Source organism: Varroa destructor, unplaced genomic scaffold (assembly GCF_002443255.2).
Source record: "Varroa destructor unplaced genomic scaffold, Vdes_3.0 BEIS01000003.1, whole genome shotgun sequence".
In the NCBI taxonomy this organism is placed as follows: domain Eukaryota; kingdom Metazoa; phylum Arthropoda; class Arachnida; order Mesostigmata; family Varroidae; genus Varroa; species Varroa destructor.
Genome location: NW_019211456.1, coordinates 2,018,300 through 2,045,913, shown reverse-complemented (window position 1 = coordinate 2,045,913; position 27,614 = coordinate 2,018,300). Strand labels below are relative to the sequence as shown.

Genomic DNA, 27,614 nt, shown 5'->3' with positions numbered 1-27,614 from the left:
AATATTCCATTTGTCAATAAGGCAATGCGCCATTTAGAATAGTCTAGAATAGGCCTTCCAGCTTTTAAGCAGAGTTAAAGGTCTTAGAAACAAACATATTTTCCTTAAATATCTCCGTTGGCCATGTTAACCACTGTTCTTAATTGAAGCAGGTAAATGATCTGGTGTTTCTGTGATCTTACCTGGAGTTAATTGTTTTGCAAAAAATAAGTTGTGTCCTTGCATATCAGAGTGACGGGCTATGTTGTTACACATGTGAGCATCAATATAACATTGACTTGATAATTCCATCACTCAACTCCAATATGAATTGACAAACCCCTCTTTTTCAACGAATACATCTCCAGAACTTATGTGTAATCTACTCGACTCATTCAAGCGCCAACCTATTGCGTTATATATATATATATATATATATATGTACATATACATATACATACAAGGAAGAGTATTGCAAAAAAATCATTTGAAGATGTCATAATGAAAGTGGACTGCACGACGCCTCGAACTGACCCGTCGAATAGTGTTATGGCAAAATTAGATGAAAAACAATTCCTTTGCCCAATTAACGAGAATACATACATATATCGTACGCTAAAAGGCGAAGGGAAAAAGATGTGGCAAAACGCTCTGACCAAACAGAAGAATCAGATGGTGGCAAATCATCGCATACACTACTGAGACAGCAAGTAAAGGAGTAGAGGAAGAGATACGCATCCGGGTGTTTTTCTGTCATAAATGTTTTTATTTCAAGTGCTTAATATGCCGCCACTAATGCGGCCACAGAGTCGCTGCGTAGGAAAAAGTTGAGCATTTGGTTGAAAAAGGCGCGGTACGTCAAGCGGTACGGTCCCAGCTATGAGAAACAGAAGACTACAAGTGGAAAATAACGTCGTAGCACAAAATAGTATCACAAAAGACACTGCACAAACAACCGAATAACAACAGAAACATTTCGGATAGTCGTAAAGTTATGAATTTGAACGCAATCACACGTTCTGTAGCTGTCACCATACAATAGATTTTGGTCCTAGCCAACACAGTCGTAACCAACTAGCCCGCCCACTATAAACGTATGCGTGTCCAGAGACAGATAACACAAACACACATTAGTGCTTGACGCACGTGTTACATCAAATCATGGCGATTGAATGTTCCCGATGACGAATGTTGCACGCTACCTTTTCTATTGGTAAGTTAAAGGTAGTTCGTCAATAGCTTTTGATAGGCTAGTAATTCCCTAATTCTATAATGACTTAATCAATGCCAAAGAACGAGAAGGAGTTTGCGTTTTGAACTCAATAGAATTTCGGTACTTTAAGACGTGGGGAAGGGATTAGGATGAATGGGCCTTTTAGTAATTTCAACTTGACAGAAATTAATTCCTTCATTTATTCTTTAGCAATAAAATAGGGTCATGATAAACAACCCTGTGCTGTTTTCAAGGGCGTCGGATAGAAGGCTTATAACTGGTAAAAATTTCGTGGCACCTTATCGACACTTCTAGGTGTCCATCCGGGTTAGCGACATTTAAATATTTGCTATTCCACTCTACTCTAGTGTAGTAATAATAAGGCAAAACGTGTTGATGATAATGGTGTGCTACATGTATGCGTCTTATTTTTGTACTCGTTCAGGATATTGTGCAAATATGTTTGTTCTTGGCTGCTTATGCTAGGTATATTGGAACACATATGACTCTTATGTCACACTGTTAATTTAGATAAGTAATAGACGTAAAAACTTATATAGTCTACATGAAGACAACTACCGAACTTGGTCGTAATAACGAACACATAATGTCATAGAATGTGTATATATACACATATTTGTGCATCGTTTCTGCGGAAAAGCGCACGTAGGCCAGGCGACACTTGTCCCTTCTGTTTTTCGCTGTGTTTCGCACACATAATTTTCGCTGTTTGACTTTCAATGCGCAAATGGTGGCCCCGTACGTGACAAGCAAAAAAGGAAAGTTCCCGTAGAAATGTCAGGCCACATGTAACGATATATTTACAGAGACCATCCATCTAAGGAAAGAAAGAATAGAAATTCTCCTTTCCCTCTAACAGGCAATAGGTCATTGTAGACCTGCTCTTTTCAAAACCTTTTCATTGACGGCAGCGCTGCTGTAGTTTCCTCTGTGACGACATCCGGCTTTTATTTAATTTGCTCTTACTATCTGGCAGTCTCCATATCGTAGGATAACCTTTTGCCTTATTTGCTATCCCTCTCAATAAACATGTGAAACAATAAATAATGCGCGTTGCCAACTTCGAGTTTACCATGTATTTTTGCGTCCTTAACCTCAGCAGTAAACAAGTCTCGCGCATTGATTCTTTATCTATCGGACTCAGTACTTTATTAGTGTACCTAATAGCTTCTCTACTTTATAGAACTGACAAGTGATTGTTTGAGCATCTTCAACTTCGATTTAATCATTACGCTTTATAACCACGCTTTCCAATTTTACCCATCAGCATCGATTGCTTGGCTTTCGGACCTTCTAAGAAGCCTTTTCTAGAAAAGCGGTTTCTCACACAACACTATTAGCTACAACTCGTTTCTACATCATTTACGCCTCAATCTTCTTTTTCGGGAAGACGGGAGAAGAGTTTTAGAGGCGCCTGCAATCGAATTTCGCTGCGTTCAACTCAGTCATGCGCCGGACGAAAAGCCATTAAGAGCGTGCAGTGCTTAATTCATTTTGCTAGCATGCATGTCGCAGACGTTTGTTTGTCAATTACGCAGTCTGAGTAAAATTTACGCACGTTTTGCATTGAAAGGCAATAAGGAACAATCCGCGATGTTTTTAGGAACAGACATAGCCATCCAGATCGGCTCGCGTACGCTAAATCGGAAAGTGGCACAGAATTCGCACAGATGTGAACTTCTGAAAATAAAATCGACAAATTGGCCGAAATAATAGATATTTTATTCCTCTTTGGATATAAAAAAATAGACCTCTTCTAGTCGTCACTTTTCAGTTTGATGCTTTAATCCGTAGGATCGAAGTCCGACTCGGCGCGCTATGAATATACAAGCAGAAGCGAAAAGCTACGGTAAAATCACGTACTTGTGTATTTTGAAATTAATCGCTCTAAAACGAATACGCACTAGATTTTAAAACGTTATCTTCTGCCTCGTGAACGTAGCATATGCAGCCCGCACAAATTTTGAATTTTGTTTTAATACATGGCGATTGCTCCAGAGTCTCATATCCAAAAGCATTGATAAACCGGTTCGATAACCTCAGCGTTGCTTATATTCACAGCCGACTATCATTGAATTGTGATCAATATTCAAGACACGAACAATCAAGATAGACGAAGTGAAAATTTTAAAGACGATCAGCTGGCGCCCCGCAGTCTGTTGTGCACCGGTAGGCAAATGCAGTTCTGGAGGGTCATGAGTTGTGATTAAAAAAGACAGCGCTACTTTTGCTGACGAAGCCGGTTAGAGTTTTTTTTGGCGTTTTCGTTCAGAAGATAAAAAGATTGTCACACGGCATGTTTTAGAATTTATTTTTTGATAAATTTAAGCCTAGAGTCGCGCTCGATATCAAGGCGTCTAAGAACGAGCATATGTTTATGCAGTACATTTTATGAAGAATAAACTAATTAACATTATATTATGAAAAGTAAAATCGTTAACTTTATGTTGGTACAAATACACTTGCTAGCATTGTAAGCATATGGATAGTTAAATAAAACTGGATGAATTGTACCCAGACATTTGCGTGTGAGCGATATTATTTGCGCTTGCTATCAGGCGCCTGTCGACAGCTTTTCTTTAACAAGATTATCAATATCGTACACAAGTGACTGAAATAAACAATGAAAACGTGATTGTACGAAACGAGGTCAGTCAGTTCGGCAACGTCTGAGTAACATACTCTTTCTGTTTCTGGTTTTGCAGCTACGAGTTGCTATGTTAATTTATTAAGTGATTAAGAATATGTCAATCGGGTTAAAAAAACTTCAGGCGATTTTACCTTTTTTGTCTTATAGGTTTGTCAACCTAATAAGTATGACTAAATCGTAAATAGGGCCGCAGGAAGCGGTTTTCTGAGGTCGTTGCAGTTGATACGATATGAGGAAGTACGTAACAAATCTAAAAAAGGCAGCATTCATCTGCACAACATTCACTATTCGTAATAATAATTTCTAATAATTCAGTTGTTCATTCCGTCACGAATAGAAACGTTTCTTTTGCGGGAAATTCAATGGAGTCTATTACTAGCGGAATTTAATCCGAATGAAGGGAAGAATATTTACGTTTTTCAATACGTATTTTGTTATTTTTCGTAGCGAAACAATAGATTGGCTAAGTCGTTAAAAACCTTGGTATATTGCGCCAGCTAGCATTGGGTATATATATGTCCTTTCACCAACCTTCCAGGCTTTTCGGTATCACTAGATCGCAACGAAGTATTAAGCTAAAACAGCGGGTTTTCACAAAATATTGGTTTTTAATTATCACATTTATATTTATGAACTTGAGACTTAAGTTGACTATTCCAAACAATGTTGTGAGTCAACTCTACGATTCGATTTTTCGTAAATGTTAACAATGCTAAGAATCCTAAGTATATGACCGACTATCTATGATAGAATTCCACGGTGATTTAGCAAAAATGAGGCGCTCACATTTATTTCGTAATAACTTGATTATCATTTTTCCTCCGTTTGAAACAGCCGAAAAAATTCTGCTCGCAATTATTGAGTGGTCTAACAGTCGTGGCGTCGCTCCAAGTTGAGGGTAGGTACACGTAATCGGAATCGTTTGCACTTAAATTCATCTATTTCCTATATCTTTTCTTGCAAACCAGTCGGGCTTGAAAAATCTTCTTTAGCCAGATAGACGTAAAAGAGTGCAATTCAACCACGAAACACGAAATTTACTTTTAATTGCAACATTTAGACACTGCGAATAGTTGTTTATACACTTAGATAATTTACATACGAAAAAGGCAATCCCTAAAGTTACACAGATTAATTGAATTAGGTGTTCTTTTAGAGCATGGCTGGGGAGTTACGGGACAGAATGTCACTTGTCAGCTTTAGTTAATGGTACTCCAGTCGATGATTTTAACAACATAAGTAATTATGTAAATTCTTCTAAATATATGTGACGATAATAATTATACACTCTCAGGGTCGAAAGGCCATGCCTTATATAGTCAAGCATGAGTGATTGCATCGATCACATAGTATCATATCTAGTATCAACAGTACAATAAATCAAACCGTTTTAAAAATACTGACTTGATAGTTTATTTAGTATTTTATTTGTTCCCAACCAAAACATCCGTCGATCACTAACATCTGATAGCAAAAGTAACATGTGAGTAGAACAAAACTGTAACGCCGACGGGAGTTCTGGTTCACATACAGCTTTTTCAAAACAGACAAGACACCAAGCCAGAAATAACGGCCAAAATTTGTCCGTCTCTCTCGCGATTTTGTAATAAAAGATTTTAAAGACATTTGCATTTTCAAGATGTTGCCACGGAAATTATTTAACTAGTATCCAACCTTGTAGGAAATGAAACTTGCTCCGCTAAGCTGGGTACTTTTTTCAAAGTCTGAATGTACTTATTTCTGCAGTTTACGGTTTTGAGAGATCTGTTGTTCTTTGTTAATGAGATGCAAACCTATGATATACGGCCACGAGACTGTGCAGCTCTATTAATGGTGGGATAGAAAGAAAGTTACTCTATAGAATTCTTAATGATTTTTGCGTGTGATCAGAGATATCTCCAGCTAACGAAGCTCAGGTGCGCATTAGATCAGGAAACTTACGGTGCAATTATGCTCTGAACAATAGAGCTCTGAATCAGCTAAACTTCGTAAATGATTTGGGAACGTGTGGTTCTTGCTAACAAAAAACTAATGTGCGTACAGATAACGTATGCGCCTCTGTCCGCAATTTGAGCGGGTAGCGTCTCTTTTCTATCAAAAAAATTTTCATAGGACTTTTCGTAAATTCAGTTTCGGTGCAAGTCGAGACGGATGCTTATTGAGATAATTTTTGCATACGACAGGACCTAATTTCCATTAAATGCATGAAGTAACTTATTTGAATAATTCAAGCAGGCAAGACGTTTCGCAATAAAGCCAGAAACACAATGTCAGCGCGTGATCAATCTCAATCCAAAACGCATGTAAAACAAAAGTGAATCACTGTCTCACTAAGTAGAATAACGCGATAGGTATTAGCAAACCATCTCCCTTCACTGGTTTAATAAACATTCTCAGAAAGAAGCAGACGACGAAATTTGTATCAACATATTCTGAGACCATACGTTTTGCTCACGACTAAGGCGCAGATAACGCTTTCCTATCTAAAATAAGTAGGCTAAATACTATTTGACAGTTCCTTAGCATAGACAATATAAGTTTATTATTAAATGCTCTTTCATCGCTCCATGTTGTTGTTTTCTAATAGCATTTCATCCTGACATTTACCATTTTTTAACATTATTTGTTTACCTATCACCATTTCTTCTATACAATTATAATCTTATGTACATATTTCAGTAGGTCCACTATAAACATAACGCCATAAAGAATTTTGTATTATACAAGTAGTTTTGCCGTATTGTACAACTTATTCGGTCATACTCACCGGTGAAGACTGGTCTAAATACGAATTTTCACTACGTTCGTATATATCCAACTGAATAATGGGTTTGGGTTCCGTCGCCGTGAGCAATTTTACTTGGCCGATAAAATGAAACGCTTTCGTAAAATTATAACTACGAGCCAATAGAATAACTAGTGTTTTTACGATAGCTACAATATTTTATACATTTCAAATGTAAGGGCGCATCTAAGCTCCAATAATTTATTTTTCAAGATTAGTCCTTAAAGGTGAAATTATAATCGTACACGTATGCGTATTGGAGTTATTTACCAAAATATCCAAGTAAGTTCTTGCTTTCTCTTTGTCTGTGTCAATGATTGACCAACGTCGATGAAGACTGTATGTTAGATGTTCTTTACAGTAGCGTGCTGTGTTTTGTCGTCCGTCGCATCCTTTCTTCTAACATCAATAGACTATTTTATTATTCTATACAAGGAAAAGTAACTCCCGACCGCCAAAACCACTGTGATTTGAACGTGCGAAGAATCTTTCAACGTAATAAACCTTCGATTTGTTTCGTCTCTAAATGATGAGGGCTTAAGTTTCTAAAAGATAAATAATTTTTGTTTAGTAGTTTGCTGTTACGTCAAGCTTTAAAAGCCGATGCAATTAACGTACCCGGCCGCATTTGCTAGACATCTTTTTGCGTTACTTTTTCTTTACAGTTCAATGATAGATAAAGGTTGCTAAAGCAAGCCAGTCAAGTGGAACAGCCATGTTGGTCATCTTGATTACGTTACAAAAGTAACTATTGCGTCCCTGATCACTAACCAAGCGTTTAGTCCGTTATTTTGCGTATTACCGGTAAGCCTAATAATGACATATGACAAGGTGTTACACTGAACATGGCTTAAACTATTTAATATAAACCGACTAGCACGAAAATTAAGTCATCTTCACCACCCCCTAATATATTCAATCACGGTTCACGGTTGTCATACAATAGAGCGTATTCATCCCGTGAGATCACTGAACAACATCTACACGTGAACAACGACTGATAAACAAAACTTCTAGCCGTTTACTACCAACGCTTAAGTTTTAGATGATCACGTCGTACTGCTTCTACAGCGGGCTAACCGATTTTCACGTTAACCAAAAGTATAGTAATTATACGGAAGGGAAGAAATGTTTATAACCACTGACCACAGCCGATAGCGGTACTTCTTTTTTAGAGTGCTGTTTTGCACTTTTACATGTCATCATCACGATTATGGTATATGTGTATATATATACGTACATTTAGTTCAGATATAAATTGTAATTGCCAATGGTTATCTGATCGAACAATATACTCGCCGCCTGTGCAACAAGACTATTTGTATATCATGCTAGAGCCAGCAACGCGCCACCCTGTTCTATACAGGAATTCTTACCTAGCTCTCTAGAGACGGCAATATAGAAACGTCTCGCATTAACACAAACTAATTATATTGTTATTGACTCAGCTACTCTCCTAAGGCATGTAAATTATTATACCAACGCTTTAGATAAAAAATGCTTTAAATCGCGGTTAACTCTATTAAATTTTGACGGCCAGTTAAAGTTCGACGTGCTATCCCTAACTTCCACGTAAAACGCAATTTGCGTTGAGTGTGTAGTTCTTTACGACTAAAGTAAAGAAGCAAACATTGCTCTATCTCGCTCAGTCACTCTCTCTCTCTCTCTCTCTCTCTCTCTATATATATATATATATATATATAATAGGCACACCAATTCAAGATGAACCTGCAATTCTTCTATTGGAAAATTATTAGAGCGTATGAAAATGTTACAACAGTTCCAGTTTTCCATATGCTTTGCCTGGTAACATTATCCTATATTTCATTTTAATATAAATCTGATTGTTTCCCCATATAGTGGTACCCGCACCTATTATAGTTCACACGAACCTGACGAGACTTTACATCTTAGTTCTTTCTACGCGTAGCTTCTCGTTCCATTCCTTCCAAGTTACGCTTCCAACCTTAAACCATATCTGACCCACTTACTTCCGCTTAAGTCACCCTGACCTTATCAATATCATAGGAATTGTCATGATTATTCCCGGAGGTATATATAATAATTTATGTTCGACTCGAAGTTGATTACTATCATCTTCAGCGTTTTTAAGCCCTGTGCTTTTACATAAAGCACTCTACCTCAACGATATACAGCTAACCACAGCCGTACTAACTAAAATCTGAGCAATCCTAAATCTGCGCGCAGCCTGCCTGTCATACTTCCGACATCTTTCTAACATCTGTCAAACCCTAACGGTAAGACAAATGCGCTTAAAGATATCGAAGAGCAGCTTTGAAGCATCTAACAAATACATTCACTTGTCTTTTAAAAATACTTGTTGGCAACATTTGTTTGCCTTACTCACATTATTGATAATAATTAGCATACCTTTGTAAAATGGATGGTCGTCGCAGAGGTTTGATCCAAACGGTTGTCGAATTAATTATTTTTAGCTCCTGTTGACTGTCTATTATACTGATTTGACCTGTTTTCCCTGATATAATCGTCATACATATTTAGCTACGCTTCTTTAATGAATGGGATAACAATAATATCATAAAAGTCATAAGTCGTTGCACGCTGACGTATGCAATTATCGGTAAACACTGGTTCTACAGAGGCATTTAAGCTTTGTGTTGAATAGACGTTGAATTAACTGACAGGTTATGAACAATTAGGCGCGCAAATTCGAAATTGAACAGACTCAATTGCTGATGCAGTGATCGATCTTTGTAGTTTACATCTTGAATCCAACATCGCACAGTTATTGTGCGCGTGTCTAGGACTTACGATAATGCCTCGTTGAGTTTTTATTTTATTTGTTTTTTACTTGAGTAGGCACACGTTTCGTAATTCTCCCGCAGACAAGACCAATGCCGAAAAGCACTATAAAAACAGAACTGAACAAGACGAGAAAATAATTTCTGGCAGGACTTTGCTGCATTTGAGCCATTACATCCCGAAGATTCTCAACCGGCGCCACCTTTAAACGAAATAAAACGCACAGAATTGAAGCAGGATACAGTTGATTTTACATATTGCAGTTATCACAATAACGAACGTAACAGAAAAATTGCTGCGCCTATGTACGTATGATATAACTTGGAAACACGTGTTGGTTACATACATAATGTTATACTACATGGCAAGTGCATTTACTAGGTTTCCTCGTATAAGACTAATGTGTAGAAACAGCTTCAACGAATGAGAAGAAAGACGATCTGGTATTGTGAGTAGAGCCAGAGGGCAGTGCTTGGAGATACATAGTCACGACAACTTTAAGCTTTTATAGAGATAAACGTCGAGTTGTGTTAACTGTAAACCTCCTTCTGATATTTTGTCTAATAGAAGTACAAAATTTTTGAAAAACTTCAAAACGATCTACGAAGCAACCATTTCCCACATCCCAGTCCGCCGTACAATAGCACATCAAACGGATAAAAATATGTATTATATTGCAAACAAAAGGCAATGTGTTAAATTCGCAGGGACATACATATAGACCCTATCAAATCATTTTCATTCCCAGGCCTCCAGAAAAGCATTAATAGGCTTCTTAGCACTATGCAACAAAAGTTCTCCGAATGTTGTTTTTCATCATCATAACCACATGTGATACAAGAGAGACTAAATTAAATTTAACTAAACTAAATTAAATTAACTTTTTTTAGTAGAATATATCTCTTTACCTGAGCCGCATATTCAAACATTTCAATGCGTTTCGAGAGTAACGTTCTGCACTCTGGTTCTAATTTCTTCTCTTCTAACTTCGCCATGAGACAGGACAACACTGAAATACAATGAATAATTACTCTATATATAATTGCTAACTTGTGCCCTTACGCAATTCCTTGCTCGGTTGGTCACTAGGATATTATTTTCGATTAGTTTAGTAATTCGCTACTGGCAATGTTCTGCGACGGTCAGAAAATCTGATAATAAATGCATGTTATAGCGATTTCATATTCTGATATCGCGCCTGATACGACTGGTACCCAAAGCTGCCATTTAAAAAATATTTTTTGAGCCACTTTCTCCATTGCGAGTGCTTTGATCAGTTAAATCCTCTGCGTTATATTTATGGTTACGCGCCATTTATGCTAAAATGCAGCCAATATCTGATATTTCGGCGAATTCACAATTCACGTAATCGGCTCTTTATACGTACCATGTCCATGGCCTGGGACGGCTAGATAGCAATGCTTTGCAATGTCGGCACTGCATGCTTTATGTAGTACAGGGTCACTCTGAACATCTGCCTTGCCTTCATGTATGAGCCGAGCAACAGCGTTTCTACATTCTTCACTGTGTATGGCCCGTTCCTGAGTGTATCAACAACAGGTAAGGACTGTACCTGTGAGTAACTCGAATCTGTGTGTTTTGAGCCTACTGGCCAGCATGATATGGTCGTCAATCTCGTCATTACAGCACAAACATATCATTTTGTAAATGGTTACAACATAATTTTTCACAACACATTATACCGTTTATATTTTTGACGACCACAGCTCAAATTCGTTATTATCAATATAAGTACGTTCAGCAGTTTTCGCGAAGTTAACGGTATGTATAATAAATAGTTTATCAAATATTATAAAATAAATATGTCTACCACTATGTATAAGGGGGTTCGTAAAAATTACCTCGAACTGGCGTTTTAGACATTCCTCTGCATCATCAAAATCGCATGGTCGTTCCAGCTGCAGAACGAGATAAAGGTCAATTAGTGAATGAAAAACAACAAACAAGCTTGAAAGCCCAACGTCACAGACGTTCAGCACGTAGCTGCCAGAAAACGCTACTGAGTGATTTATGCAAATTATTACTCCCAAGATCTAAAATTAATAGCTTCAAAAATTGAATTTCGATTGATGAAGATTAGATGGACATACCGTCGTCTTGCAGGCCTTTGCGACAATGGGATCGAGCTGAGCTCCTTGTCGCATAATCGACACAACCACAGGTTCACACTCATCGCTCAATCGTTTTCTAAGGTAATTTTCTCGAAGACACCGCACCACCTGGCCTTCTAATTCCGTATCCTGTAATCCAGTTACACTATGCTGAGGATGACGTCTACTTAATTATCAGAGGCAGCAAAAACTATCATTCTATTGAAGAAGATATATGGCTGACGTATCAACCGATAGCGGCGAAGATGCTTGATTATACAGCTAGCTTGATTTTCTATCATTTCTGTCAGGACCTGCTACGACATATTTACTAATTACAGGCTAGAATATCGTATCCAACAAGAGACGTATCTATAAGATCGCAACTAACTTTGTCTTTGTGTTTCTGAATGATCCCAAAACAGAACTTTTCAACATCTCGCTTGCAATGCTTCTTCAATTTCGGGTTGAGACGATAGTCGCCATTGCGTTCAAGTAACCTTGCGTGAATGAGGGCCCGACAGTTGTCTGAAAGCGCGGGCTCTCGGCGGTACTCGGCGAGACAGTCTAATGCCTATAAAATAAATCAATATACGCGCGAGATTCCTCATGTAAAATGACCAGATAATCTAGCGAAAAACATAATGTAATGCGGAAAAAAAATAGTGTACGGAAATATATATTATTGCTTGAAAATCAATTTTTATTTAAATAAAAACAGTTCCGTGTGAAGCTGTTAAGTAACAGCACTGCAATGGTTTTTAATTACACTCTATTGAAAATAGCGGATAAGGACAGTAGAAAAATAGACATTTTTTTACATTGTATAATATCGTCGCTTCATACTAAATTGTGGATCGAATCAAACCTGTGAAGTGTCGGTATCGAAACAGAATCTCTTGATAGCTCTTCTACACGTGTGAAATAATTTAAAATCGATGGAGTTATCTGCTTGCATTTGATATTCTCGTCGAAACACAATGCGATGACATGATATAGATAACTCTTCCCGGTGAGAACGCAGGCACTCCAACATACGGCCTTCACCAGGCTGAAACAAACAAAATATGATACAAATTGTAAATACTCCGACCAAATGCCGTTATAAAAAATGAGTTCGTTTAAAAAGCAATGGCGGCTTTTATTTATTGCTTCATTTCTTTATTTTTCGTTTGTTGCTGATCATGTGTTACGTATCGTTGGTAAGTTCTGGCTCTACGAGTTTACCGTCGTTATTGTTTTGTCCAAATCATAATAATTCACCACCCTACGCTTGGACTACAAAAGTGGGTATGGCAAAACAGCACTTTCGGAATTTGCTATTCATTTTGCGCTGAAATAAAAAAACTTCCAAAGTCGTTAGATCTGGATAGATGTGACGTGTGTGATGTGTATTCTGTGGCTAAAAATACTATTCAAATGTGACTTGCTATATTCAAACATAGCATTTTTGGCCCAAATAAAATATACTAAGTTTTTTTTTTAACTTATCGGGTTTACATTATGTTATTTTTAAAAGAACAAAGTTGTCAAATAAGTCAGTTCGTTCTAACTATAAAGTTTTTTCCGTACGCGAAACAAATTTCCTGGATTGCTTCCACAACATTTGACATCGGCAGAAAATCCACTTGTTTTTGTCCACATAACCGTTCTTGGGGTCTGAAATCTTGATCTGCTAAAGCAACAAAGAACCTTCTAAGGGTATATAAGAAACAAAAGCCTCCCAAGAATATAATAAACGTAATTTAAAGCAACACGTTAACAGAAGTATGGTTATCGATAAAAATTTATCATTTTAATTTATAGTGGAATGGTTATAATTTCGAAACAAAGATCGCCATACCTCAACAAATTCACATAGCCGCTTCTGGTCACTTGCACATTCTCTATCTAACTCTGGATCAAGCTTGATGTTCTCATCACGTAGAAAGAGCTCCACACGAAGTTGCTGCCGACAGAGGAGCGATATCCGAGGCTTCTCTCGGCCCTCAATTACGTCTGATGTAAGGAGAGAGCTTAAACAGGTTACGACCTCAGATTTTGTTTTCACCTAAAAAAAGACCGCATGACAAAGAAATATAGTAAAACACAGCCCTTTTTTTTGAAAAAAAACTTTTAGTGTTATCTGAAAGATAGAAACGTGACTAGAAAAAAAAAGTGTCATTTCTAATGTGTAAATGCGGCTAAAAACGTACAGTTTAGTTTTATAGTATGTAAATACTATACTACAGAATACGCCCAATCGGGATTTTCGTCTAATATAAAGTGCACTAGTTTTCTTAGTCATAGCGGCCTGAGCTCAAACGGGTTTGCTTCTTAATCCCAAACTCTTTTCGTAAACGCGGCCATATTGGACTGACCAGGAAACAATAATTGTTTTTAACAACCATTCGGCATGATTCCAACTTCACGGAAGTTGTTGGCAACGTTCAACAGATCGGGCATTTTTCGTAATCAACACTGAACGATTGTTAGAAGATATATATAATTATTTTTGCCGTAGTAAAGTGAAATAATCCTGTACGTGTCATCTCACCGTTTTACAGTTCCTGATCACATCAGGCTTACACGCTTCCTTGAATTTCGCGGAAAAACGATAATCCTTAAGAGAAACGAGCTGGAAATGCTCAATGGCGACTCTACAATGAGGATCATTTTTGACCTGCGGCTCGTTCTTGTTCATTATTAAACACTGGATCAGATCACCTTGGTCAACGTCGTTAATTAGCGAGTCCATGCAAAGCTGTTTCACGACCTATGTATACGTAGGAGATAAGAAAATCGAACTTAATAAGACACTGTAGTCAACAAAAAGTTAATGGAGGTGTAGATGGCGGCCGCACGGTAACACGGCCGAACAGTAAGCGCATAGTAACACGTAACTATAAAAAAAAAACTCCAGCGCAAGACCAATCGTTGCAACAGTGCCTACGTACCCCATGGCAAATTTTAAACAATGGGTAGTTAAGTTCCAGGTGTTCGGCTTGTTCCTCCGTAAGGTTCGCAACTGCGGCTCGACAATCCGGCTCCAACCTCTCAAGATTCGTTTGAAGACAACTCACCTGAAACAATGCGTGTCGATACTTAAGACGATATTTTCGACAGTTTATATTTCCTAGTGTTCGTGATGGTGGAATAGTTACGTGTTTGGCTACAGAACTTGTGCACATGTATGTCACCTAGTCTCACCTTTCTAAGACAATGCTTAAGGACAGTACTAGATGCATAACTCAAAATATTTAATTACATCCCGTGGAATTGGAGAAACTCTGGCCACCTCCTACTCATTATTAAATGCGACACACGTTCTACGCTGATCTGAAAAATGACATGATATCGTATTTCCTAAGAGTTCATTATGAGAACAAGCGACGTTGTCAAGGTTTAATGTACAATCAGGAAACAAGGTAAAGCCATTAGTATAATCACAATGATAAGAAAAACGGTTTATATACCTCCTGCCCCTTTTCGAGGTTACTGGAGCACAGACTAGCGAGGTCGTTTAAGCATGGTTCTTCTACCTCTGGCTGAAGGTCGACGCTGGCTGCACGCTGTCGCATGACCCGACGCACCTCAAAAAGGCATGGCTTCGATAGCTTAAAGGGGATGAAACATCGAATGGGTTAGTAATATTTATAAGATGCCGTCGCTTTTATGCCACAATCTATTATCATCCGGTGAGCTCGAAATCCAATTAGAAAAAGTAGCTATTCTTAAAAATTTCAATCTTTGAAGTCGTCATGGAAACACTTTTTTGATGGACAAAATAGTAATTAAGCGTCATTTAAATACAGACGAGCACTGGTATATAGACACCGTCAGCTTTGTGAAATATAAACTGTAGATGTAAATTGCGCTATCGACACACACAGCAACGTTCTTATCCGAATGGTAGGCGTAACGGTAGAGGCATGGTAAAACAATCGGCCCCCTTTCAGGATCCATTTTGTTTGGATTTTGATGCCATTCTGCTTTCGCGTGACAGTTCTTAACGGCGTCAGCATGGCATGCTTCATAGAGACGCGGATCTAACCTGGAATACAGAAACACACAAGAGAATAGTTACATTATTCTAAACTCACATGCACACATGGCCTTGCCTTAAATAGAGCGCACTAACCTAAAAAAACAGTAGATTCTATATTTAAGGAATTTCTAATTGCATTACCAACTGCACTATACCAGTGGTTAGGTGAGCTCAAACGTAACCATCTTTTTTGTGATGGGATTTGCATAGAAGTGAAATCATACCCTCATTATATAGGGTCGAAACGCAAGAAAAACTCTCTTTTTATTTGAAATCAACATCAAGGTTGCCTTGACGCATTCAACAAGATCTATGCAAAATCGACTTTTTACACTATAATTGTAAGTAATAACTGTATAAGTAGTAATTGTAATAATTTTAAATATAATTGTATAAGTATTACAACAGAACACTTTCATTAACAGGTTAGAACCAAGCTGAGGCGATTCCTGCTTCTTTCTGTTCAAACAGCCTTGCTTTTAACAGTAATCAAGGCAAACTACATCTAGACATCGTGCTAAATATCCTTATATATATATATATATATATAAACATCGTGCTAGATATATTTTCATGGTATGGAATATTAAAAGTCATAGTAAGCGCTGTTGTTATCAAAATTACCATAGTAGGAATACAAGGATGGGCGACCAGCTTTATTCTTTAAAAACTCAAGTAATTTTCCTTCTGCACAAATTTTCGTCTTATAACTTTTTACGGGGGTGACTTACTTGAAGTCTCTAGCAATGAAATATTGGATCTGTAGAAGAGCTTCGCGGCAATCTTCGGTCATATGATTCTTTGAGTCGAGGTGATCCATGAGGCATGATAGAACCTGACCTTTTCCCGGCCGAACATCTTTGCATAGTACATCTACCACTGGCTGACAGGACTCTTGAAGCACAGGGTCTACACGCCAATCGTCACCAACGTCTACGCATGCATGTACAACAAATTAAGGTTATTCGTACTAGACGCGCAGGCGAAAAATACAAGATCGAGCTTTCAGTTGAACTTGGACAAACTCTGTGAGGCTATTTATCGTAGCGGGCACCCGCTGATTCGTTACCTTTGGCACCAGAAAAAGCCAGTTCTTTCTGGAACTACCTAATAAGCTCATCAAGGCGAAAAACAGTGGGACCTTTTCGTAGTTTCGGCAAAGGCAATCTATTTTCCAATATTTTCAGGTAAAACAAAGATTAAAATCTTTCTATTTTTGACTGAAATCGAGGATTTACGTTAATGGATGTTTTTTGAGACTTCTGAAAAATCCGAGGCAAATTTCCATGAAGCGAACCCGAAGACAATAGAATTCATATTTAAAGGGGTTAAAACTTTAACGAAATGGCTTTTCAAGCCATTTTTGATATCCCAGGATTTTTTTTTATACAGAAATGGACGGCCGTGTCAAAGTTGCAGAAGTCAACTGCAAATTGAGTAATCCAGATAAGTTCCAATGATTACTCTATTCGAGACTTTCGATGTCAAATTCGTTTTGCATTTGTCGATTGTTTGCCGTTTTCTATTTGGGCTTTTGGTTTGCTATCAAGCCAAAATTTCGCTAGAATTTCTTGTATGCAACATATTTAAGCGATCCATTAAAGAATCTATGTCTGTCAGTATCGCTGGAGATATAATTATAATAGAAAGTGATTTGCACATTGAAGAAGAAATATTTAAAAAATAACTAGTGAGTGCGTTAAACCCCGAATTGAAAATATAATCATAGTCGATGGTGGTGATAAAATAAACATCGTCAGGAGTGACGATGACAAAAGATTATTTTCACCTGGTCTTGATGTGCTAGACAAATATAGTCATAGAAGCTTGATGAAGACACTCACCGTCTAAAAGAATCGTTATTGTACTGCCGCGAGGCTTTTTAATAATACCGTTTGCTCACTCACCTGCTATTTTTAACATTTTTTCCAGTTCTCGCCTGCATTGATCGCTAACTTGTCGGTTACTATTTATTCCACCGAGGCCACCGATTAGGCCATCGTGTGCATTTTTGAAATGTTTCATTAGACAATGGACTGTTTTTCCATCCGTTTCGAGTTTCTTCTGACAGAAATATGTAATGTCGTTTTCACAAGCCGCAGCCATATCCGGCGTAAGCTGGTAGGACTCCATCAGAAAATGCCGATGAACCAGTAATTCAGCTTTGCACTCGGCCGCTACAGGATAGTCTGTAATTTGTAAAAAGTATATTTCTTTTAGTTATTGTGAACTTAAGTATGTGACAAATATTTTCAGGTTCTAATTTTCATAATGCCCCGTATATATTATACGCAAAGGGTACAGTATGTGTTCTATATATGTGTATCACCTTAGACCAAATTAGGGTATTGTAATGAATTCAGTCAATAATATGAAAAATTGATCACTTATATTGTAGAGAAGAACGGTAGTTCATTACAAGGACAAATTAGGTTGAGTTACCGTCCAATAATAACATAATGCACGCAGGTTGCAAATTTACTATCAATTATTACGATTCTGTTGTTTTGACTAAGAAAATTATGGTTGGCAATGCTGGCGGACACACACCATTATGTATGGAGTTCTCGAGACAAAGAAGGATCTGAGCGAGTCGAAACTCTCTGCGGTGAGAAGTGTCCTCGCGACATTTGTACTGACGGATATCGTCACGACACGCTCTGGTCAGACCCCGACTGACTCGATAGTCCTCTATAGTCAGTCGTTCCCGTTCAAGGAGCTTTTTCGCACACTGAAATATCAATAGCGAATGCACAACATATGCCTAATCCTAATCTAGAAAATATATGATATAAACAATTTCAAAAATATATACTAAACCTAGTTAATTTTTTTTTAACCAATCGATACGAACCTCAGGAGTCATATCTCTTTCTAGCCGGTGCTTCATGAGGCACTTGTAGACTCGACCTTCTCCAGATGTAACATGTGAACAAAATCTCTCGCGGTCGTCTCGACATGCGAAAAACAGAGGCCTATCCAAATGAAAATCTTCTCCCTGTATTTTCGAGATTCGCAGGATTTCCGTGCGACATTCGTCCTCCAAATGACCGGCCTGCTTTTGCAAGCACTCAATAGTAGCACCCTGACTATGAGGTAATTTTGAATCCATTGCCAAGCGTCCACAACGGAACTTCTCAACGTCGTCGTTGCACTCTTCAGCAAATCTATTTTTTAGCGGGAGCAATTAAATAGCTTGGTTAAGCCTTGCAGAAAGGGATACTTAAACGGCATAAGATACTTTTATATGTTGCTCTTCACATGCCGAATCACGTTTATCGACGTTTCATTTAGTCAACCAAGCTGCCTGACATGTAATTATTGATACAATCGTCTTGATTTCGTTTGTTGTTTATTTGATGGAAAAATGACATAATGCATAAGTATGCCAGTCTACAATAAGTGCAAAGCCCACCGAACTGAACCAAAAACGGCCGAGTTCAGTTTATTATAGTAATTCACTAATAATATAAAATTAATCAATTTATTGCATAACTTATTATCGATTTGTAATTAAGAATACGAACCTCTGTATAAGTCGGTAGTCGCTGAAAACGACGGTTTCCATACGGTACAGAAATGTGTGGCAATCAGGATCGGTGGCATTTTGCGTATGTTCAAGAAGACACAGAAGCATATTACCTCCACCTCCGTTTAAGCTGTTTCCACTTCCAATAGTTTGACGACCACATTCAGGATAGCTGCAATTATCCCGTTGCATATTATTTGATTTCACTTTCGCAACTTCAAATTTAAGACGAATAAAACCTCATATCCCATTAAGCAGTCTTATGTGTTGAGGCTAAGTAGTTCCCATTAGACTAATTCTAATAGTAGATATCAAGCACTCGTTCCAAAAATAATATCGTAAACGGGAAATGATTATATATATATATATATATATATATATATATATATAAGGAAAGAAAAGTATTTTTCTTCCTGTGAAGAATGTAGAAAACTGTTCTAATAATTCTGATTCTACCGGTGTGTTAATATGACGGACAAACTACGAATCAACGGAGGAAACTCGTGTCTAGTGGAAACTGACTATCCTGAGGACTTCATTGAGTAAGTACATCGATATAATGCCTGCAATCGCCGCTCCGAACGAAATGCTTGTTACAATTTATGGTGTCTATGTCACTAGGAGAGGCTGTTTTTGGTGGAATTTCTTATTCAGTATAACACTGTAGCAAATACGCATGTCTGAAATGCCTAAAATTTCATTTTTTTAACCATATTACTAAACCATTTCCATATGCTCTGACGAAATTGAGCTTCATAATCACGATTACTCAACTCCAATTGCCACAGTCACTCCTTATATTGTAACAGGACTGTGTTTTTCGTATTTATGAACAATATTGAATTATTTGGCATAGTTCTAACAGTTGGCTCCCAGCATGAAATTTTCGTCATGAATTCCAACCTGGATCACCACGTATTTCTAAGTATAGCAGGCAAAACGCGTTACCTACTCCGCTATAACGGAGACAGTATTAGTATATGCCAGCATTGAGTTCATTCCCAGGACTTGGATGATGTTAAACGTATTAAATGACTATTTTCTACTACTCGATGAAGCCTTGAATGAGACACGTACAAATACACTCTCACAGCGTTTTAAAACTAACCTTTGTAGAAGGGTATGGCATTTCGATTGAGCGATGTTATTGAATCGGTCGCTTTGAGTGATTTCCCGTTTATACTTCCAAAGGAGATGATGACACCTCGCTGAAAGGCCCGCATCTTCTTCCACCTGACAAGATAGCAAACATCAGTGCACATAATCTGGTTGACAACACGTAAAATTCTTCAATCATAGTCGTACGAAATTAAAAAGAACGCTAATTGATCAAAATAAAAAAGTTAAACGACCTACAAATGTTCCTTTCCATTTTTAGATTGATTGTAAGTCCTTCGAGCACTACGCCGTTAGCCTAAATGTAGATACTGAATATGCACCTTACTTTTAGTTTTATATCTCAAACAGATAACCTAAGGAAATTTGATTACAATGCGTGACAAAAATGACATCAATATTAAGATGTGCCAGAAATACAAAAAAAAATGTTTATTTTTTTTGCATTTAAATGCTATTTACACAAGTTGACCGAATATCGCATGACTGGGTGTGGAACGACAATTCCTGATCAAAAAGCTTTGTCCCGCTGATTTTTGTGTCGATAAGACAGTTATCATTTGAATATGGACATGACGCGAACCACAACATTTACGATACCGTGTTCGCTACAAATGCAGAGTATGCTGACGACTGTTATGCTTCAAATAAAGCCTTTGACCGGCCTAAATTCAAGCCATTCAAGCCTGTTTCATAAGGAAACGCATTTCAGAGTGAAGATCATAATAGATGATTTAAGCACGGTCGGCATCATCCATCTAGGAGATGCACTATACGCGCGTAAAGCAGGTAGTTGACAAATCTCTTTTCACTTTTCAAAACGAAGTGATTTCCGCTGGCAAATCTAATAATTTTATGCTCGTCTGCATGTGCAAACTACGCTTTACAACCGCTTTTGTTACCTTCGCAAAGCTGATCGTTCCGTTTGAAGAGTAACGTTATAGATCCTGAACGAAAAATAGGCTGATTTGAAATACAAGCGTGACGTTAGCTGCGTAGTTTGAGAGACTTTGTGGCTGCGTTTTAAAAAATGCGTTTCTTTAAATTTCTTTGAAATTTGAGTTTCTTCAACTGTCTGAAAACTCTTCACTTTCTTAGCAGAGCTGAAATGTCTTTTCAAGCAAAACTATGGTTAGAAAGGAAGAGCATAAAGTAAGAAGTATGTTGAAGCAGATTCATTATTGTATTAACAGAAAGGGTACATAGCAAGATTTAAACGAACAAGATTGTGATTTGATATTGCCACTCAATAATTTTTACAGCTTCTATTTAGCTCTCAGTAGCAGCTTGATCAGCACAAAGGTTACCTCATAAGGTATTAGGAAAAGGCAAATAGACTAACTGTTAAGGCAAGTACGTTTAAGCGACATGAATGCCATTGCAGCTTGTATTTGTATAAATAAAATACGTGAGTAAGCTATGTAAATGAAATGAAATTGTCTAATGAATTCGAACCAATTCCCGCAAAATCAGCTAATCCCATAGTTCTGCTTGCTCTATTTGCTAGACAAAACAAGTTATACAATATAGCTACGACAGTTATCGTTACTCATTACACTACTTTTTGATGTTAAGCAGTTGTCCGTGGTTTAACACCAGAATGCTATTTGTAAGCCAAATTTGTAAATCTATGAACACTACACATTTTTCGTGCTGAAGTGTCTTAAAACTCTCATATCTGTTGTGTGTTCCACGAGTTTTTAAAAAGCCTTGTTTTCGTTAAAGCTAATTAATTTGTGTATTCTTAATTGTAGTTTATTTATAGTAGCAACAATTCGCAGTTTCATCAACACATTAGTTTAGTCCAAATTTCTTTGTAACTTCCAACAACTTTTATCTTTCTGTCTTCCCAAGTACAAATCGAAACGTCTGCAGAACCACGGAATTATTAGTTCATGTGGCAGTATAACCTAAGAAATTTATGCGCATAATGTACTACATGATCATGTTTTTAATATGAAAATACACATTATTTTTATGGCAGTCTGTATAGGGTGTTGTTCGTTTATCTTAACCATCGTTCACTTCGTTGATCCTCATTATTTTTTAGCTACAAAGCTGAATTTAGAAAAAAAAACTCGGTCACGCTTCCATTATCAATCATATTATCAATGTCTTACAAATGGCACTTTATATATCCTTTTAGTGTTGAAATCTACCGGAAAGCGCAGTAAGATTCTAGGTAGCACGTTTAAATGCTTATACCGCGGCGCCGGAATGGGTTTGAAATCAAATTGTTAGTCAATCGCCTAAAGTATAAAGACGCTCGATTCCCCGCATTGAAATAGTTAGTTAATTAAAATATTTCTGCGGAACAGAACTAAAGTACGGCTGTATACAGATAATGCGCATCAGATAGTGCATACCCAAAATCCATAAAGCTCTTTACCGTTTACATAATTGCGGAAGTTTAGCAAACTCATCTACGACTTTTATCTAGGAAATGTAAGCGAATGTAAAATACGGAAGTGTCATCTATGTTAGAGATTTACCTCATACATAAAATCATGCCGACTTTCCAAACCTAACTTTTCTCCATAAATATTCGTATCGTACTTAATTATTTTCAATCATTTTTTTAGCAGTCACGCCTTGGCAAACTTAAAATCCCACTAGAAAACGGCGTGATATACTGGTCTATATATGTTTTCATACTACCTTGAGAATCAAATTGTCGTTAAGTATATTCGACGGAAAAAACAGGTGATCATCTCTAAATTGAACAAGGTCAAAGCAATATTTACGCTGTTTTTGTATGTTTTTCAATCTTGCATATCTTATCACCATGGTACGAAAAAAGGAGCGATATTCTTCATTGTTTCATTGTGAAGTCGACCCATATACGATGGTTGTGCTCATGAGGCATTCAAACCCCGTGAACGTGACGTATTTCTCCATATACAGACAAAAAATGTTCCCATTTACTACCAAAAAAGGCTTCGTCTAACAGAGAATGTAGGCCTCCATTTACAAGCGGCATTATCAATGTCGTAGAAAGCGTTACAAGTCGCCTGGGTAATGGCCTGTCTCGAAACCCGAAGCCTCCTTTCTTAGGACACCACTTTCGTGTGTTTGGTAATTTCCAAGGACGTACATTCGGGGCATATTTCACCAGCGGTCTGTGCCAATTTTATTCCGAAAAGCACGCATAAAAGAATCGTCCTGTCGGTCTCCACTTTTTTCCGACACGGCTCCGCAACAACGGCTCAGATTCGAACGACGCTGTCAACACTAACGGATAACCACGACTTCACTGTAGGCGTACGTGTAAATAAACCGTCTGTCGCCATCTAGAACGTTTTTCAGAAGCAAGCCAAATCAAAAGCAAAAAAACAGAACGAAACTATGGGTTTATTATATATTGGACTGTTGAAAAAGCATTGACCGTTTTTCTAATCTGATGGCTTTAAAGTTCCATGTCTTAAATAATATAAGTCACATTGGGTCGATGTGAATCTTGGCTGTCGTAGATATTCTAAAGTAGTTAGAATGCCTTTATTCCGATATAAGATAGAGCGTTTGAAGAAAAGTACAGTTTAGATAAAAATTCGCTATATTTCGTATTTTATTACAATAAAAAAGCATAAACTCTGCTCCAGATCATAAACAATTGTAATGTTTATGGTCACGGTGCACTATCGAAAAAAACGGACCAAAAATAAGTCGCTTTCGTTCTGTGAGTTTCGATGTGAAAGATGCTTTTCATAGTGGTCGATCAATTACGAAAGAAGTTGATGGAATTATTGCGAAAAACGAGCAAGAGCGACGCGTGAGTAGCAATGATATCACCAAGGAACCAAACATCCATTACCAGTTTTAAACTACTCGAAAAAAGTTGGCTACAAAAGATATTATATTTGAATGCCACACAAATTGACGCAAAAGACTTTACCTGATCGTATCTTTGTGCGAAAATTTCTATAGAACCGAAACGAACTCGAATTATTTCTAAGCGGTTGATCACGAGTATTGAAAAGTGGATCATATATGACAATAATGCGCAAATGAATAAATAACGAGAAAATGTGCTCTACAATCTGTGGTAAGGCCCATCCTTACACCGAAGATGGTAATGCAAAGTGCTCAATTGGATTGAAAAGGAATCGTGCAATATTATGAGTTACTATAGCCTGGCAAAACGATCGACTTGGATTTCTACTGTCAACAACTAATGAAATTGCAAGAAGACATTGAAAAAAAATCGACTGGAACTAATGAACAAAGAAGGCGTCGTGTTCTACCATAACAATGTCAAACCACATATATTTTTAGCTGCCCAGCAAAAATTAAAAGGACATCGATAAAAAAAATTCTAACATATTCCTGGGTCCCGCACCATCTGTCTATCAACTTTTTCGATTTCTACGTCACTCTTAATGGTGTTAACTTTGTGGCAATAGAAAAATTAAAAAATCATCACCATTTTTCACCTAGAAATCATAGAATTTCTCTATGAGATGACGATGTTACCAAAAAAGCGGCAAAAAGTCCTCGATGAAAATCATGCATATTTTGTTTAATAATATTATTTTAAAATATAAAAGATAAGTTTCAATTTGTGGTTAAAAACGATAACCATCACCCTGTTTTTATGTATATGTATATTTGAACTTTTTCAAAGTAGTATTTCCATCTTAAATAAGCTCTCACTAAATAATAAACATGTATAGTACAGTATAGATATCCTTGTACAATAGGGCAATTATGATCAGGTATATAAAACTAGAAACTATATACTAAAAATTGCTTTAAGTAAAAATCTTTCGTTTTGGAAAAGGAAAGTTTTGGAAATTGTGGATATTGTAAAAATGATTACGAGGACGAATAAGACTTACTTAAATCCTTGTAGCAACGCTTGTAAGCTGTAAAAATATTACCTTGTGGGTAGCAGTATTCATTCTTATGAAGAGCAATTCCTTGGGTTCAACAAAACTATACTGGTTTTCTTCGATTTGGCTTTGGCAATTGCTCTTTTTTTCGAATATTTTAGACAAAAAGGTATTTTTTTACCCTGCAGTATTAATAGTGTCATATACAGATATGACGTACAGTTTTCATTGTTCCAGTTCGAGTGATTTTCGTTACAATTGAAAATAATAATGGGGTTGCAATTTTAATCAACTGCTGTCAGCAACACAACCAGAAGAACAAAGTGTAATTGGTGAGCATCGTTTAAATTAAAGCTAAATAATTGTTTTGGTTGAAACATACTTTTTACGATATTTCAAGCAAATCTTTTATCACTGTTGAAGTATATACATATAATATTAGTCAGCTGCTACGCTCAACAGGCATTAAAAACGTCGTATTTTCACGCACGGCTGTGTAACCCAATAGTCCTCAAAAATATCTCAAAAAAAACAACTGTTGACTTCGTCAACATACACTACTTGTTCAAGTGGGAAAGGACGTAGGCAGACCTGCGCGCTTGCCCTTGTCGCTACGTCTGCCGGTCTGCGAAGCCTTTCTTTCTATTATGCTTGCTTTACTTAGCTACTGGAGTAATCATACAATCACCTGATAATAATAATACAGACATAACTTGACAGGTCGGAAGGTTTTTTGTTTTAACGGTTGGTTTGCGAAAAAATACATAGGAGGCCGATTACCCAGTTTTTGTTGACACTGGTTTCTTTTTTGTACCTCTTCCCGTTTTCTTTCAACATGTGCCTCTCATGGGACCAACAACATTTTCCGTTAATTAAAAGACTATGGAGAGATACACATTGGAACCCCTGATAAATTATTCCCCGAATACATCGAACGCTTGTTAAATCTACGTTCTTCTCATTTACATAACCGAACTTTTGTTAAGGTTTTGCTCTCGAAGAATCATCGCTAGTTTGTGATAGTCTGTCTTGATCTATATTGAGTCAGACAAATAAGACTCCTTGCTAGGACTGTTTATAAAGAGAGATATAGAGACAAATACCAGCTTAATCTACGTTGCTCTCAACTCGTTGTTAAATGTTAACTGCGCTAACTGATGTACACAAAAAAGGATGCATTAGATTTAAGTACGCGGTTGTTTAATTTGATACGGCTCCGTTACTCTCGTGCCTCAATATTCATTGTTGTCCACAACCAGTTCATTCACATAAAGAAAATCGTGGCTGAAGTTAATTTTCTCTTCATTTTTTGATTTTTGTTAAGCCCATAAACAGACATTATGTTGGTTCTCCTAAAGACATAACTACTGGGTATATCATTTATAAGTTATCAGACTGCCAAAACGTATGTTCACTTAGCGTAAGTTGTCCGCGTAACCCTCTGACAATGGATAACGATTTTATTTTAATATAACAGTACAGTCGTAATGATATATTTACAAAAGATATACCATCATACGAACATAAATACAAAAATGTTATAATAGTGTATCCGCATGCTAACGTTTTTGACAGCAGAAATGGTATCGAAGACATACCTTATGATTCTGCACGCAGTCGAGTACAGCGAAATTATTTTGCAGCAGGCCCGGTGAGCATATTCTCTTCAGATCTTCAGCGCACTCCGGGCTCTCGCCTAACACGACGACACCATCGGTTCCGCTAGGTATGATACCAGACCCCGTCAATTTGATGCTTCTCGCAGCTCCACGGTGACTACTTAGGAGATTATTGATGCGATGACTGTTATTGTTGTCGTCCAACGTATTCGACGCCTTAGCGTGACATAGCAAACAACTAAAGACGAGCAACACTACAATCACTTTTAATAACACTCCACTTCGTGTGATAACTACTCGCTTGGCGGAAGTTACAGTGGCGCGCGATGCAGCCATTTTTCAGCAACAAACGCTATTGTCTCTCACTGCGCCTTGCAAATGGGTGGCTAAAGACACCAGTATTAATAATAATGATGATAAATAACTAAGTCGCGCTGTCGCCAATCAGTCCGCTAACAGTCACAGCAATCAGATGAGGTACTTTGTTTAGGTCGGTTGTCCCCTGACTGCCCGTCATTCAATCCAGGAATAGGAACACAATTTACTATAACACTCTAGCGGACAGCTAGAAACAAAATACGCCGTTGTAAAGCTGCACTCACGTCACTCCGGCCACCGCTCACCCATACCACTGCAACTATTCTACTGCTGCGGATAGTTGCCAGACCATGACAACGCAGTCATAATTTGTTGATCAAACAGAGCGTATAGAAGTCCTTGCTAGTGTTGTTGTGATTTTCGTTTGTCTAGGGTCTCAGATAAGACAACACTCGGATAGAAGAACAACATGACCGCTCTCTGTTTTTCTCTCCTTCATCCCTCTTTTCATACTGCGCTGCTTAAGTTGCTGCCAGAGCCGATCTGTGTATGGATGCATTAATCCCATCGTCTGCTTATCCGATGTCTTTGTTTGCATCTCAAATGAAGCTTCTATGAAAAGCTCGCTGATGA

At 37.5% G+C, this 27,614-nt stretch overlaps 1 protein-coding gene and 1 long non-coding RNA gene across 3 annotated transcripts; one reads left to right on the top strand and one right to left on the bottom strand.

Moving 5' to 3' along the window:
- Nucleotides 1–522: 522 nt before the first annotated feature.
- On the top strand, nucleotides 523–8,360 carry LOC147756377 (uncharacterized). The gene is made up of 2 exons (XR_015325301.1): nucleotides 523–1,192; nucleotides 4,698–8,360. It is a non-coding gene; the product is annotated as an uncharacterized LOC147756377 (long non-coding RNA).
- On the bottom strand, nucleotides 6,369–27,507 carry Glg1 (Golgi apparatus protein 1). Of its 2 annotated transcripts, XM_022795976.2 has the most exons (20): nucleotides 26,643–26,783; nucleotides 23,310–23,505; nucleotides 20,208–20,332; nucleotides 19,098–19,271; nucleotides 18,425–18,737; nucleotides 18,121–18,301; nucleotides 17,478–17,759; nucleotides 16,302–16,503; nucleotides 15,414–15,576; nucleotides 14,999–15,139; nucleotides 14,480–14,605; nucleotides 14,080–14,298; nucleotides 13,387–13,593; nucleotides 12,412–12,594; nucleotides 11,935–12,117; nucleotides 11,544–11,693; nucleotides 11,295–11,351; nucleotides 10,820–10,973; nucleotides 10,341–10,441; nucleotides 6,369–9,634 (listed from the first exon to the last, which is right to left on the bottom strand). In XM_022795976.2, the coding sequence occupies exons 4-20, from the start codon at nucleotides 19,205–19,207 to the stop codon at nucleotides 9,467–9,469; spliced, it is 2,940 nt and encodes a 979-aa protein (XP_022651711.1). In that variant the 5' UTR covers nucleotides 19,208–19,271; nucleotides 20,208–20,332; nucleotides 23,310–23,505; nucleotides 26,643–26,783; the 3' UTR covers nucleotides 6,369–9,466. The 2 variants fall into 2 exon arrangements, with proteins under 2 accessions (XP_022651711.1, XP_022651710.1); XM_022795975.2 differs by lacking the exon at nucleotides 23,310–23,505 and having other exon boundaries at nucleotides 26,643–27,507.
- Nucleotides 27,508–27,614: the final 107 nt, after the last annotated feature.